General features: G+C 31.9%; 1 protein-coding gene and 1 pseudogene across 19 annotated transcripts in view; one reads left to right on the top strand and one right to left on the bottom strand.

Annotated features, from left to right (window-relative positions):
- VPS13B (vacuolar protein sorting 13 homolog B) overlaps window positions 1-16,584 on the bottom strand; it is a 685,469-nt gene that overhangs the window by 595,324 nt on the left and 73,561 nt on the right. For all 19 annotated transcript variants that reach the window (XR_005650917.1, XM_039853834.1, XM_039853836.1 and 16 more), the window contains 3 exons: window positions 12,225-12,416; window positions 8,051-8,220; window positions 5,013-5,207 (listed from right to left, as the gene is read on the bottom strand). Coding sequence is in view for 18 of the 19 variants with exons in the window: in XM_039853834.1 (XP_039709768.1) it covers window positions 5,013-5,207; window positions 8,051-8,220; window positions 12,225-12,416 (557 nt within the window). In the remaining variant the exon portion in view is untranslated. The remainder of the gene's footprint in view (window positions 1-5,012; window positions 5,208-8,050; window positions 8,221-12,224; window positions 12,417-16,584) is intronic.
- LOC120595745 (uncharacterized) lies at window positions 8,883-9,001 on the top strand (annotated as a pseudogene).

The raw sequence follows: 16,584 nt of genomic DNA on the forward strand, positions 1-16,584 counted from the left end.
GTCTACTCATTCCTTAAACCCACTAAATCTAGTTTCTGTTCATGTATCCACTAAAACAAAAAGAAACTCTGCACTGCAACTGATACTTATATTTTTATTTCTTATGGAGAGAAATTAAGTATTTTCTCTTGACTTTTTTTCACCAACAACTTAAGTGAGGAAATAATAAATAATAATGATTTTTCCATCACCCAGAACTTAAAAAATATAAATACTGTCATCCTGTCGCCTATACTATTGAAGAAATAAAATCCTTCAAAATACATAAAGTAATGATTATAACTCAAAATTAAAAAAAATTCAATTTTAAAATGGGCAAAAGATCTGAACAGATATTTCTCCAACGAAGATATATAAGTGGCCAATAAGCACATGAAAAAAATGCTCAACATCACTCATAAAAACATGAATCAAAATCACAACAAGGTACCACTTCACAACCACTAAGATGACTAAAATCAAAAAAACAAACAATAAATAACAAGTGTTAGTGTGGATGTGGAAAAATAGGAACCCTCTCATTCACTGCTAGTGGAACAGTAAAACAATGTAACAATCCCTTGAGGGGAAAAGTTTAAAATATTAAAAACAGAGTTACCATATGATCAGGCAACTCCAAGATTAGGCATGTATCTTAAGAGAAATTGAAAAACCTGTGTTCACACAAAAACCTAAACATGAATGTTCATAGCTCTATGATTCATAACAGCCAAAAAGTGGAAATGATACAAATGTCTATCAACAGATAAAAAAAATACAGTATATCCACACAATGGAATACACTATTCAGCTATAAAAAAAGAAATAATGTACTGATACATGCAACAATATGGACGAAACTTGAAAAGACTATGCTGAATGAAAAAAAGTCACAAAAGACTGACTATAGGTTGTATGATTCCACTTATATTAAATGTCCAGTATAGGCCAATATGTATAGACAGAAAGTAGATAAATGGTTACAAAGTAGAGTAAATGAGGAGTGAATGCTAATGGGTAGAGGGTTTCTTTTTCAGATGATGAAAATGTTCTGGAATTAGAAAGTGGTGATGGTAGCATTAACTTTGCGAAAATACTAAAAATCACTCATATTTATTCTTTATAAAAGGTAAATTTATAGTATGTCAATTATCCCAATCAAGTTGTTATTTAAAAAATAAAAAGACTTACGATATAGCTGAAGCCTAATTTAACCATGACCCTTCAACGAGTTTCACTGCCTTCCAATCACACCCAGGCCACCTAATTTCACTTCTGGGAGTTCAAAATGTATCCTTTCCATTTGTTATACATTTATAGACCCTTTTATAGCCATAAACAATCTTTAACATTATTTTGTTTTCTTAATTTACATAAATGGCATCATGCTATATATACTATTATGCTTCCTGGTATTCCCACCAATAATTACATTGTAGGGAAGCTATCCATGTTAGCCTCACTAGACCTCTAGTTACATATGTCACCATATGCAAAAATTTTACTGGGGCACGGGTGAGCAAACTACAGCCCGCAAGCCAAATTCAAATTCACTGCCTTCTTGTATTGCCTACAAGCTAAGAATAATTTTCACATATGAACATTTATAATCAATTTGAAGATATCAAGAACACTAAGTTGGAACCCCAAAAAGGTGAAACGTTAACCCCGCCAGAAAAATTCCATTCTTCTCATTAGCAAAATTGTAAAATTGTATCACAAAAAAAAAGAGTATACTATTACAGTCTGAATTTGATTAACTTAAAATTTATTGAAGTTTGTTCTCTCTTACACAGGTACCTACGTAATATCCTAAATTTTACCTCTTGTCCCACAAAGCCTAAAATATTTACTATCTGTCTCTTTGGAGAAAAGTTTGCTGACGCTGCTGTAAGATAATATACTGAAAATTTGAAGAGATGGGTATAAGGTAGATGTGTTTTCTAGTTTATTAGATCCTGTGAAAGTACTCTCCAAAATGATATTAACTTATATACCCATCAGCCCTGTATGAAAGCACCATACCTCCACATTCTCAGGAAAAACTGTTTACTTAGGTCAAAATTACCAACTCTAAAAAAATCTAAAAGGTTTTGATTCTACTATAGCCTTCCTGATCTCTCTGAAGCATCTACCATAGCTGACCCTTACAAGTAGCATGACCTTAAATTTATATTGTTATATAGTTTATAGGGTACTTTCACTAATTTATTTTCTACATGTTTCAAACATCAGATGCTTTGTAATGTCTTAGCTAGTTCACGCCATATGTCGTCAAAGAACAGGTTTAACAGTTACATAAAGAGGATTTAGTAAAACATATGAAATTTTCATCTGCATGTTTTCTTCACACATCGATGCCAACTCTCTCAATTAATAAATTTCATTACATAAAATGAGTACTACATACCATTTCATCATATAGTCAAAATTAGGTATACAAAATTAAAAATTGAGCACTTGTTTGAGTATGTAATTGAAAATTATTTAGGGTCTTAAATGCTGCACACATAAAATAGACATTTAAATCCTCTACTGTAATATTTTAATACTGTAATAGTGAAAATTAAACTTTAAAAATGTCCTCAAAGGTTTTATATAGTAATCATCCCAAGTAACAAGAACTGCCAATAAACTTTTTAACAAATTAGTATTTTGAGTCATATAAATTAAAACCACCAAATCCTGAAATTTTTTAAATGTACTAGGCTAGTAAAGCAGCATCAAAAATGCAATGAAATATTTAAGACTCAAGGTCTTTTTTTTTTAAGTATTCAATATTCATAATACCAATGAAAAGTTTTCTACATACTATTCTCACTCTGCACAACACCTAGATTCCTGGGACATTTAACTTATCCATTATAGTGATAGTCAAACTAACCAAATTTAAAAGACAACTAGACAACATGTGTAGCAAAAGACCTTTTATAAAATATAACTTTATCTGGACAACACTATAACTTTTACATTGCCCTGGAAATTTTATCAGGATTTTAACCTATTAACAATAGCAGTGGTAAACAACTATTCCAACAACTTTTATGTCAGTATGGATGACAACTATATTGATAAACAATGGCTTTGATGACCATTTTCCTTGAAGATGAAGCATACCTTATTCATCTTTAATGCTGAATGTCTCAGTATGGAAAGAACTTAATATTTACCAAATTAATGAATCCTACATAAGTAGAATACCTTGGAAAGATTGGTGAACTGCCTAAAATTAGACCTGTTTCAACAAAATAAAGCAAATATTCGTAACATTATAATTTGATATTGCTGTACCACTATTAAAAAAAAATACACTTCAGTGTATAAACTGTAGGAATGAATTAAAGAGCACAGGTATAAAATATATATCTAGCTTTCAAGAATACCTTTTGCTTCTACCCACATAACATAAAACACTGTGATCATTATAATAATGACCCTCAATGAATCACATTTCTCTGTGTCCACACCTCCCTTGTTGCAACATGATACTGTGGCTCCTCCATCAAGGGAGTGGAGTCTCCTCTATCTTCTTAAAAATAGGCTTTGCATAGACAGCTAGAAGAACGTTCTTCTACTCTATATGGTTTGAAATCAGTTAAATCTGAACATCTTAAATATATCTAGAGGTGGTCTAAAACTGATATCTTTAAATTGGTTTCTTTTTACTTTACAAATACGCAAATACTTAAGAACTTTAAAATACCAAACAATAAATATGAACCAATATAGTCAGGGGTCTATTTTGGGAGTCCTCTAATTTTATAGTACTTTACATAAAATTTAGTACATTTTTAGTACTTGTTCTTTTTTTTTCACTTTTTATTTCCCAATTCCAGCTAACACACATTATTATACTAGTTTCAGGTGTACAACATAATGATTAGACATTTACATACCCTATGAAGTGACTATCTTAATAAGGCAAGTATCCATCGGACACCATACATGATTATTACAATATCACTGACTATATTCTCTATGCCACACTTTACATCTCTGTGACTATTTTTATAACCGGCAATCTGTACTTCTTAATCCCTTTCACTTTTTTCACTCATCCTACCAATCCCTTCTCATCTAGCAACCATCGATTTATCTATATCTGTGTTTGTTTGTTTGTTTGTTCAAAAAGATATATGCATCCTTATATTCATTGCAACATTATTTAAAATAGCCAAGATATGGAAGCAACCTAAGTGTCCATCCACAGATGACAAATGGATAAAGATGTGGTACATATATAAAATGGAATATTATGCAGCCATAAAAATGAATAAAATCTTGCCATTTGTGACAACATAGATGGACCTAGAGGATATTTTGCTAATTTTAGTACTTATTCTTGAATGCATCTTTGATTGGTTTCCTTTAGTCCATAAAACAGAATTGATTAGGTATATGCTATCTACACTTAGACTATACATCTATCTGGGTTTGCTTAGCAAAAACACTTATTGATCAACGTTTGAGTTTATCTTTTTGTATTACTTATACTGGGGTGTATTATTTATTTATAAAAAAAGATATGGACGAGATGAGCAAAGCTCCAATAATTTACATAATTTAAAGCAATCAGATTTTCTGTAGCATCAAGAAATTAACACAAATTCAATAAGAAGAAAGTGAGTAAAAAACAAATGTGTTAAACCCTCCTTATAAAACATTGTCTCACATAAATCATCCCCTCAAGGAAATCATGAGTCTTTTAAAGCACCATCATAAACTAAATGCTCTTTCACACTGCTTATAAATATCATCAATGACACATAAAATCTTCAAAATTATAATTATTATTATCTTACAAACATCAAGGTGTAAGTCCAAATAATTGAAGAAATGTCTTTTAAAGAGGAACTTTTATTTTTTATTCATTTTAATTGTATTGAATAATGAATATAGATAGCTATGATAGCTTATTTAAATTTCATCTTATGGAGTACTAATTCTGTGAAATTAAAACTCAATAAAAAAATAGATTTAATTCTCTCGAAGCCAACCAGATACTAATAAACAAGAAAATTCACTTTTCATACCTTAAGGTAGCAGTGTGCATAGCAATAATGAAGCAGATTATCAGAAGGCTGAGTAAGGCTGCTGACCACGTGCACCAAATGTTCAGCATACATCGGCACAGAATGTTCCAGATTAATTTTATCCACCAATATCTGAATAGATGGCAAAGGCCGAAGAGATTGGAAGTTTGCAGTATTCATGAAGTTACTTGAGTTCTGGAAAATAATAGTGTTCACTTTATATTTCAGGAGAACAATGACTGATGTGCAATGCCCACTATATAAGCTTCAGATTGGCAGAGTTTGCAATGATATCAAATCAATCTAGAAATGACGCCTTTCTATGGGACTCTTTTATCAAAACCAAATAAAAACACCTTCTACATATTTTTAAGTATGTCCCAGATTTCAAAAAATACATATTTATTGCAAAATTATCACTACCCTTTTAGCAAGCTTTTTATTTTTTCAATCAACTATAATAGTGCCACTACATGCCTCAGTGCATTGAAGGTTTTTCTTAAGCTCAATTATTACAAAAAAACTTCCTAGATATAAACTCCTTTTATCTTCTTTGCCTTTATTCACAATTAGATGCCTAAGGGACTAAGTGAACTACTCCAGACAGTTTCAAAGATACTGTAAGCAAACTTAAATTTCTGATCCATATCATATCTACTAATAATACACATGCTAAAGGCTCATGAAGTTCTAGGACTCTCAAGATAGGCTTAGCATTTTCAGTGATACAGAACCTTTCTAAGTTTCCAAACAAATGCAGGTAAAGTTTCAAGATATCCAGAGTATCAACCCTGATTAGCAAGCATCACGGCTCCTCTCAGAACTAACTTACTCCCTTAAAATGCGATACCCATAGTTCTCAAAGAGAAACAGTATAACCTATCCGGAGGTACGTGGAAAAAATGTGGGAAAAAGGAGTTTCACTGTTTTGTTTTGTCTGTCTTTCATTGTCACAATAATTACGGAGCACTACTGGCATTTAGCAGGCATTGGCTAAAGGTGGTAAATAATAAATAATACTTCTCCAGTACGAAAAACCGAAAGTGCCATTATTGAGAAACACTGTGCCTAAAATTGACTAAACATACAATCCTGCTTTTTCGACTCATTATTAATTATAATTTTTAAACTACTACTTATTAAGCAGTTACTTTAAGTGACTGTTTTGAATTATTGAGGTATTACAGCAAAACACACAAATGTGAAGGACAGAGCACAATGAACTTTTACACCTATAATCACCACACATTTCAAGCACGTTAGAAGGTTCTTATGTCCCTCCTAAGGCAATACTGAATCCTCATCAGAGGTAGCCAATATTCACCAGAGATTAGTTAGTCTGTTCTTAAACTTCCTATAAACGGAATTATACAGTATATACTAATGTCTGCCTGTTTTCATTCAACATAACATCTGTGAGATTTATCTATGTTGTTCATTCTTAGAGTTGACACTTTTATCATTATAAAGTGGTTCTCTTTATTTTCTAATAACACTTCTTGTCTTAAACTCTACATTTGCCAGTATTAAAATAGCCACACTATCTTTCTTTCGATTAGCATTTAAATGGTATATCTTTTCCACCCTTTTACTGCTAACTTGTGTCATAGTTTTCAGTTCTAGAACTTCATTTGGTTCTTCTTTTATGGTCTGAGGTTTCTTTTGAAATCTTCTACGTTTTTGCCTCTTCCTTGAACTTATTAATCACAGTTACTTTAAAGTTCATGTCTAATATTGACATATTTTAATCTTCACTGAAATTTTCCCCAGTGATATCTTTACCTAGCAATACAATAATTAATTATGAATAGCCAATAGAGAACAAATATACAAAATAAAACTACTACCTCATAATCAATTCCCTGCTATACTTCCATAAATTCTTCTTAAAGTCAGAGTTAAAATAGTTTTAAAAAATAATAAAGATAACAGATATCTTATTGGCAAACTCAGAAAGCAATACAGTGACCTTATGGCAAACTCAGAAAGCAATACAGTGACCTTACTGACCTTAAACAAATATTAAGCATCTAATAAGCCCTCATTAAATAGAATAACAATAGTTAATAACTGGGTTCCTAATATGTGCAAAATGGTTTATGTGCATTATCTCACTGAATATTCAAAATAATTCTAGAATCTAGGGGAACTGCTCTGTGCCAGCTTCCTGACAATCTTACACAAATCCATGCAGATCACAAAGGCAAGGCTCAACCATGGGGACACCTGAGCCTTAGCAGAACATCCTATGACACTATCAGAACAGGGGAAGACAAGTGGTCTTGTAAGGAGCTGTTAAAAAATTTCTCACTCACCTTGTCATCTTGAGGGAGCCTGGTATGAGATATTTTCTCATCAGCATCCCTCATCCAGATGAGATAAATGGGCTTTCCATCTACCCTTCTTAATAGTACAGCTCTCTCTCTGTGTGGTATTATTGTGTGTGTGTGTGTGTGTGTGTGTGTGTGTGTGTGTGTGTGTGTGTGTGTAGAGAGAGAGAGAGAGAGAGAGAGAGACAGACAGACAGACAGACAGACAGACAGACATATATACCTGCTCAGCTGCAGTGTAGAATTAAATCTTTATCAACAGGGTACCCTACCATGTGTGTTCCATGTCATTTGGCCTTCTGGTTTAAGGGCTGTCCTGAAAGGGACATAGCAAGCTGATACCTTTATTGATTTACTTTACTATCTATGTAAGTAATAAACTATCTGAATATCTGGGCTTCTTGCTTCTTTACTGGTTGAATCTGTCAGCCCACTTGAAAAATATAATTTTCTTTTGTTTTTCAGAAAAGGAAAATAAGACAAGATATCATAAGGTGTCACAGCTAGTATATATCGTGGTCTGACTTCCAGGCCCACGTTCTTCAACATTTCTTAAATAGCCTTAGGTTGAAAACACAATCACATTTACATTGCTTTAACTTCATAGGATAACTATATAAGCAGATATTCTTTTACTTAATCACCCTCCTCTTACAATATCATGGGACAAACAAACATGCATATATGGAAATAAATTGCAAAATATACCTTTTCTCCCATAATGACAGGCAGCAATTGATCCAGCAAGTTGAATTCAGCCATGAAAATTGTGCAAGTACATTTGAGAAGAGTAATACTTGTATGTCGAGTAGGAATATATTCCTCCAAAGATGCCATTTCTTCTGGATTCAGTATTATTTCACTTTCATCCTTAATATCTAAAATGAAATGATAAAAATTTAATAAAAATTATTTTTAGATAATTTTCTTAAATAATTAAAAAATTAACTGGTTATCCAAATTTAAGGTCAAATTCTATTTTTCCTCTTCAACAATAAACTACAAAATATTAGCTTTAATAAATTATATTACTCCATAATATAAATGTATGTCTTTGCTATCTAAAATTTTACATTTCTGATTTAAAAAATTTTTTAATTTTAAAGAAATTTCCAATCTCTTTTGTTAAAAGAATAACAGTTTTTATTAATAAAAATGCCATTGAGATAATGTAAAAGCAAGCCACAGATTAAGAGAAAATATTGCCATAGAGATATAAATAACTCCACAAAGGACTTGTACCCACAGCATATTAAAAAAAATTTTTAATCTCCTAAAACTCATTAATAAACAAATAATTCAATAGAAAAATGGTCCAAAAAGCCTTCAATAAGCAACATATAATATATCCAAATGGCAAAAAATTCTATCAAAAGCTAGTTGACATTATTAGGCATCAGATAAAGTAACAATGTGATATAACTACAGACCCACTGGAATGGCTTAAAAAAAAAAAAAAGATTAAGAATACTAAGTGCTAGCAAATATGTAGACCAACATCAGCAAATCCTATAAAAAAAGCCATATAGAAAATATATTTGTATACGGCCATGCTACCCTGAACAAGCCCAATCCCGTCTGATCTCAGAAGCTAAGCAGGGTTGGGCCTGGTTAGTACTTGGATGGGAGACCATCTAGGAAGACCAGGTGTTGTAGGCGTAAAAAAAAATAAAAAATATAAGGGATTGTAAACTGACAAGGTCCTTGCAATCTGTGAGGTCAACCAAGGGTTGCCTAGCCTGACAAAAAAAAAAAGAGAGAGAAAATATATTAGACTCTGTGGGCAGTACAGTCTCTGTTACAATTACTCAACCCTGACACTGTGGTAACAAAAGCAGCTACGGACAAAACATAACTGAATGAGCATGACCATGGTCCAATAAAACATTACTTATGGAAACTGAATTAAATTTCATATAGTTTTCATGTGTTACAAAATATGATTCTTCTTTGTGTTTTTTCCCAACTACTTAAAATGCAAAACCCATTATCAACAAAAAGTGGCAGTAAGTCATAGTTTGCCAACCCCTGATCAAATGCAACTAAAACATTCCTATGTTGTTGGTAAGAGTGCAAAATAGTTCAACTGCCTGGGAAAATAGTTTGGAAATTATCTCTAAGGATGAACATATGCAATCCTTTTACCTAAGTGATTCTACCCTTAAACAGCCAACAGAAATGAGTACATATGTTGAAAAGGCATGTATTAGAATGTTTTTAGCATCAGTATCATAATAACCAAAAACCAGAAACTAACCGAATACTTATCAACAATAAAATGGATAGTCACACAATGGGATGATACTATACGGCAATGAGATTGAATCTCATAAACATTAGCTAAAGCCAGACACAGAAGAGTACACACTGTGTGATTCCATTTACATAAATTCTAAAATAAACCTAAACCTATGATGTTAGAAGGAGAGTAGTTATTTGCCGGGTCACGTATAATCAGAAGAGGGCACAAAGAGAGACTTCTGGAGTGATGTTAAGGTTCCATTTCTTGAACAGTTACATAGATATGGTTTAAGTTTTATGTGCTTTCCAATTTGTAGGTTATACTCCAATAATTAGCTACCAAAAAAAGTGGAGAACTGCTAACTACTTCACATTTAATACATATGCACTCATATTTATGGTATATGTATATACGAGCAGCTCTAGCTCTGCACAATTCTGATATGCATGGATTTCTTTAAAATTGTCATTTCCCAAAAGTACAACTCAAATATCAGTTACCACAATATTATATCTATAAATAACTGCACAACGTACAATTTCGCTGCTGGTTCTTCAGTCCACGAATCATTACATAGAGATGAGCATCATGATCAGTGACCAATCATGTGATTTCTTTGAAAGTGTATCAGGTTTGGTTACTGATTACCAGTATTTGTCATTTTTAGCTCATGACAGATAACAAAGCATATAGTTGTATTGCCTCTTTGTTTACTGGTGATAAACTCACGTGATATTTTACAAAAATGGATAACTGAAATAGAACTGGCAATCAAAGATGAAAGTATACATTTCTGAGATGATTAACTTCAATAAAAGTTCATAAAAACCTCAAATAAAAATTCATGTTTTATATGAACGTATACACGTGTGTGTGTGTGTGTGTGTGTAGAAGAGATTGCTAATTGCAATCTCCTTTCTTCTAGGAAAAAAAAAACCCTCTGAATTTGAGTCAGGTATATGGACTTCTAGAAACTGTATTTTTCAGCCTCTCTTGCTGCCATGTGTATCAACATGTTACTAAGTTTTGGTCAATGGGATCACAGAGCCATGTCATTAGATAAAACTATGTACTTACCATTTGCTCTTGCCTCTACTTCCTACTGATTAAATTTACATTGTAACGGTGAGCCAACACTGATCATGTGGATAAAGTATATCTCAGATGATGTTAGAATAACAAGATAGAAGGAATTTATTTCTCTGAGATAAATACCCAGAAGTGCAGTTACTAGACTACACAGTAGATGTATATTTAGTTTTAAAAGAAACTCCCAAACTGTTTTCAGAAGTGGCTGTACCATTTTACATTCCCACCAGCAATGAATAAGTGATCCAGTTTCTTCATACCCTCTGCAACATTTGGTGGTATCGTTGTTTTTTATTTTGGCCTGTACATACCGTCCTAGCACTTATAAGAGTGCCTGGCATGGATCGGTCATTCAAGCGAGGTGCAAAAAAACAAATGCATGAATATATCGAGCACTTACTATGCACTAGGCCCACTGCTATGTGCTTTCGAATGCACTAATCTTTGGAAGTAGTCCTATTAGTGTATCCTTTAGGATAACAATATGCTATGATAAAAGTAAAATAACAGAAGCTTCAACAAAACCAGAAGCTTATTTCTCTTTCACATAACAGTCTGGGTCTAAAGGATCCAGAGCTGACGTGGTGCTACCACTCTATGGAGATGTAGTTTCTTTCTATTTTATTGCTCTGTGTACTTGGAATGCAGCTTTCATCTCAGGGTCCAAGATGGCAGCTCCAGCCCTTGCCATTATAATTTTTTTGCAGACAAAAGGAAAAGAAAAAGAAAAAAAGTATGGAATGCTCTCTTCCTTCTGAAGTCATAGCCCAAGAATTCTCAGGAGGTTCTGCACCTGTCCCCATAGCCAGAATCTAGTCTATTTGGAGCGTTTATTTTTATCATAAATATTTCTACCATAGAAATTTCTGTTACTAAAAAATAATAGGAGAATGGATACTGGGAAGACAACTTAACCACCTTTGTCATAATAATTTAACTAATTATAAACAAAGAAAAATGAAAAATCAGCGGTGTTAATTAAATTTCCTAAGGTCAATAAGTGGGAGTCAGAAGTCAAACCACAGTCTAAACCCAAAGGCTCAGTTCTTTACTATCCTTTACTCCCTTATTGTACTATTATATCCTACTCTGGAGTGATTTATTACATAAAAAAAGAAATTTTTATTTTATAAAACTGTCATAACCCTATCTTCATATCGCTGTACAGCAAATTCTTTTGTACCAGTAAGATCTAAATTTTCATGAATGTTAAATTTGTATATTTAGAGCTATTTTCATGTTTGCTCTTTAGAATATACTAACAGGGAAAAAATGGTCATATTTCAAGAGTATTCACTGGAAAGAGTATCAAAAAGTTGACAATAAAATACTGACAAATACTGACAAATAAGTACTTCTGCAAATAACTTCCAAATCTTGACCTCTCCCATAATTTCCACACACAATTTTGTTCTTGAAATTAACAACTAAATACATTCAAGTCAGGTAAGCAAAATATACTAAAAAGGTAAGTCAGCAAAGTACAACAAAGCAAATTATATAAGCACTCAAATAACTGGCAAGAGATTCAAAATTAAGCCAAAAACGAACCTGGTTTTAGCCTGCTATATGGTTCATATTCGTGTTCCAAGGCACAAACAATCATTTTCAAAATTCTATGTACCGCACTGCTATCCAAGCGAAAATCAAGAGGACCAATAACAAGGCTTTTGGTAGATTTCTCCTGAACTATGCCCAAATCTTCACTTTTTCCTGAAGAAACATCTTGTTGATTTCCAGAACCTTCAAGAAGCCAAATTTTATATTAATATTTTAAGCATTAATCACTTATAAAAAGTATATATTTTAATATTACTCTGCTCTCATCTTTTCAGCTTATAGCGTAATGCCTTAAAACCAATTCTCCTTCAGCTACATACACAGAACCATGCCAATCTGTAATTTTCTCAGTAGGGATGAGAAGATATTACCACCAAAAAACAAGTGATTCAAAAAAAAATATTCTTGTTATTTATTTAATATTATAAAAAAGTGCTACAAAATTGAAATGGTCATTCTCAGAAAATTATTCTCTAAAATCTAATTGCTTACATCCAATAATTCTACACCCAATACTATTATGTTGACTAGGGAAGGGAAACTCTGGAAGAAGTCGCATTTTACCACTGTTTTATCTTACAAGTTTCATTGAAAATTAGATTGTTTAAAATGACACGTTCACAGGGTACCTTGAGAGTTTTATAATTAGGACCATGGACATGAACAATAGGTATTAACGTCTTTGAACTCTTTCCAGAGTAAAATTATCATGGCCCTCCTCCATGTTGCAGAATCCAAGTTCTTCAATCTCTTACCTGTCCACATATTGAAGGGAAACAAGGCTGTCTTCTGAAAACAAAAATCTTGGCTCTACCGACGGGTATTTCTCCTTATCTACTACGTACACTCTTTACATTAGAGATTTGGTTTTAATACATAATCCACAATTATAAAGAATATGATAATTTTTAATTCTTAAGCCATTTTGTTTACTCAAACAAAAATAGGAAAGTTAATCCTTAAAAAATGTAGGAATCAAGAATCCTTCTATTTCAGCATTCTCCTAAATTAACACCAATACTCTCCTAATGGTGTTAATCCAGAACATCCAGATTCAAAAGGGCAATGTCTCTCTCTCGTGCTTTTCCTCTATCCAATAACGAATTGTTTCAATTTTATCTCTTTCTACATCTCTAAAATCTCTCTGTTGTAGATTACATTTTCAGCTATCTACTTTGCCCATGAACATATGTGCAATAACTCCCTAAATAAAAAAGACAAATAGGTAGTAGTTATAACAATGACAAATATTTCGAATTAAATAAGAAATACTTTGATTTAGTTTTTAAAACATTTGAGTGCTTTCAAGTAGCATAACGAAAACATGATGATTGTCAGAGATGCTTATCAATATCAAGCAGTAGTAAAAGTAACGCATTCATTGAATTTTTATATGCCATTTTATGTGGGTAAAGTAATATTACATTTTTCTTTTTCTTACTTCTTTTACTAGTTTCTTACTGCATTTACTAGTTATTACATTAATTAGAATACTACCATGAACTTACTTAAAACACACCAATCAAATATGTTTTCAAAGTTTCAAAATTTACTACAAACTTTGTGAAATTATTAGTTTCATATGCACTTAGATATTCAGATAAAATTTAGGACACTTTTTGATAACTTGGACTATAAAAACAAATAAACAACAAGTCACAACAAATCAAGAATTTTAGATAAAATATTTCTTTAAAGTATTTAAAATTAAGCTCTTGTGAGAATTCAAAATACTTTTCTTAAGATTCTGAACTACAAAAATTTCTACAAATTTTTTGTTTCAAGTAATCCAAGAAAGAAGAAAATCTAAACATAGTAGTTATTAATGTAGAATGTGTAATTAGACTAGCTGGGTTCAATTCCACTAACAGGTGTGTGATCTTGGCCGAGTTACTTAACCTATAAGGACTGGCTGTTTCCTCACCTGTAAAATAGGGATAATGTTATCTATCTTACAGGGTTGCTAGGAGGAATAAATAAGCTAATACATGTAAACACTTAGAAACAGCACGTTACACCATTTAAAACCCTTCAATAAATATTAGCTATTATCGCATCACTATCATTACACTGTAAGTGAATACAGACTTGCAATGAGAAACAAACATATGAACACAGCTACCTAAAAGCATGCAAGGAATTAATGAAAACATTATTGAGTGAATGAATGAACACATTTTTAAAGTACATGTGATATTAAGTTAAATTAACAGAATTTTATTATTTTCTAAAAAAAAAATATTTGCTTGCATAATTGAAAGATGTGTAAATGTTAATACAAAAGCAATAAAGTGATTACCACAAATCTCAGAATAACAGTTTCCTTTAGTGATAGGGGAGGAGAGAGTGATAGAAAAGGAACACACAGGCAGCTTATCAGACACTGACATGGTCCTATTTCTTGGCTTATGTGGGGAATACTAGCTCTTTTTAATTCTTTGTTATTCTGTACATAAATGTATAGAACTTTTCTGTTTGTATGTTATGACCTAAAGTTTTGTTAAAAAAAAAAAAGTTAAGGACTAGGATATCTATAACATTGTATACTAGTCACAGAAATGGAAAATATGAACAATTCTAGTTATACTACTATCTTCTCAGACAGAAAATAATATAAGCATCCTAGCAAATGTAAATCTATCTTTTAAAAATTGCAGAATCAGCATATGTACAAATAAAATTTTCAGCACCAGGTTTTCTTTATTTGAAAGGTGAGTACTTCATACTCAACCTCCTCACAAGATACTGAATCCATAGCACGTACGCAAGACATTGTACTGAACAAGAAGAAACATACCAGCTTCCATCTGGCAACTACAACACTATAACATCGCTACCTCAATGTCCACAAGTACCTCAAAATACATCATTTCCTCTAAAAGTCTTTTCATGTCTCTATCTCTCATAGTGGTTATCACCATCCACCAACTAATTCAAGACTAAAATCTGAAAAACTATTTAAATTTTACTTTCAAATAAAGCAATGTGCAGACAGTGAGGATTTTAAGCACAGGAATTAAACCAATTTGACTGCAATATGGGTTATAGGAGGGCAAGAGGGAAGAAAGTAAAAAGCTATTCAAATCTAGAGATGACAGCAGATTGGATGAGAGTGATAACAGTGAAGATTATGAGAAGTGAATGAAGCCAAGATATATTCTAGAGATACAATTTGACAAAATATGCTGATGTACTAGACGCTAAGAGACAAAGGAGTGTGTCATGATAATTCCCAGGTTTCTGGCTTGAGCAATTAGAAGGTGATAGAACCATTTTCCAAGAGAAGACAGAAAATAGGGGAGAAGCAGTAGGCAATAGGTGGTCATGGGGATATTAATAATTCAATTTTGGATATATTCGGTTTTGAGATATTTGTGAGAAATGGAAGTGAAGATGTAAAATTGGCAGTGGATATTTAATTCTAAACCTTAAAAAAGATGTTTGGACTAAAAATACAAATATGGTTATCAACAACATATAGAAGGTACTTAATTCAAAGGAAAAGAATGAGATTTCTTCAGGGAAGAGTTTAGGAAAAGAAGTGAATCCAAGGTTTGATCAATGAGAACACCAACATTCCAAAAGAAAGAAGCAGAAAATTACTACTCTTTCCTTCTGTTTTCATCTAATAAAACTTAATGATCCTTCGAGATTAGCTCCTCTGTGAAGTCTTCAACCCCATAGACAAAGGTGGTCACCTTCTTACGCCTACTATTCTTAATTTGCTATCATTTATTTAAGTAGATAGTTGAATACTACTTAGTGGTTTCTTGAGAAATGTCTGTCTTATTTGCATTCACAGTATCTAATTTATCACCTAAAACACAGAAACTATTTTTTTTATATGAAAAATTAACCAAAAAAAATGGTGAACCTATTTCCACTAAGTTTTCAACATGAAAAAAGACTCGAATAATAAGCGTAACATCGTATACTGATGTGCACATAAAATATCAAATGGTTAAATTTTCTAAAACATAATAAAATTAGAATAAAAGATAAAATAATAAAAGACTAGGTTCCATAGTTCCTAAAAGAATTTATTTCTATTTTTCTGCTTAAAACAACAAATTCTTTTTTAAATAAAAAGATCTCTATAACCTTCAAAATGTATTTACTACAGAAATGTTTATTCTTTTTGACAACTTAATGTAATGTAAAATTTGACATATTAAAATTTTAGTATTTGATACATATGAGAATTCTAGTTGATTATACAAAATGTCTTTTCAATCAGCTTCACAAAGAAAAGATTAAAAATATCAAGAATCTAAGAAAATTAACATGACATTAAAATTCAAAAAGTAACAGAAGGTAAACCTAATGTAACAGAGTACAACCAGTCAAGGAC

The sequence above is a fragment of the Pteropus medius genome, unplaced genomic scaffold (genome assembly GCF_902729225.1).
Source record: "Pteropus medius unplaced genomic scaffold, Ma_sr-lr_union100, whole genome shotgun sequence".
NCBI lineage: Eukaryota > Metazoa > Chordata > Mammalia > Chiroptera > Pteropodidae > Pteropus > Pteropus medius.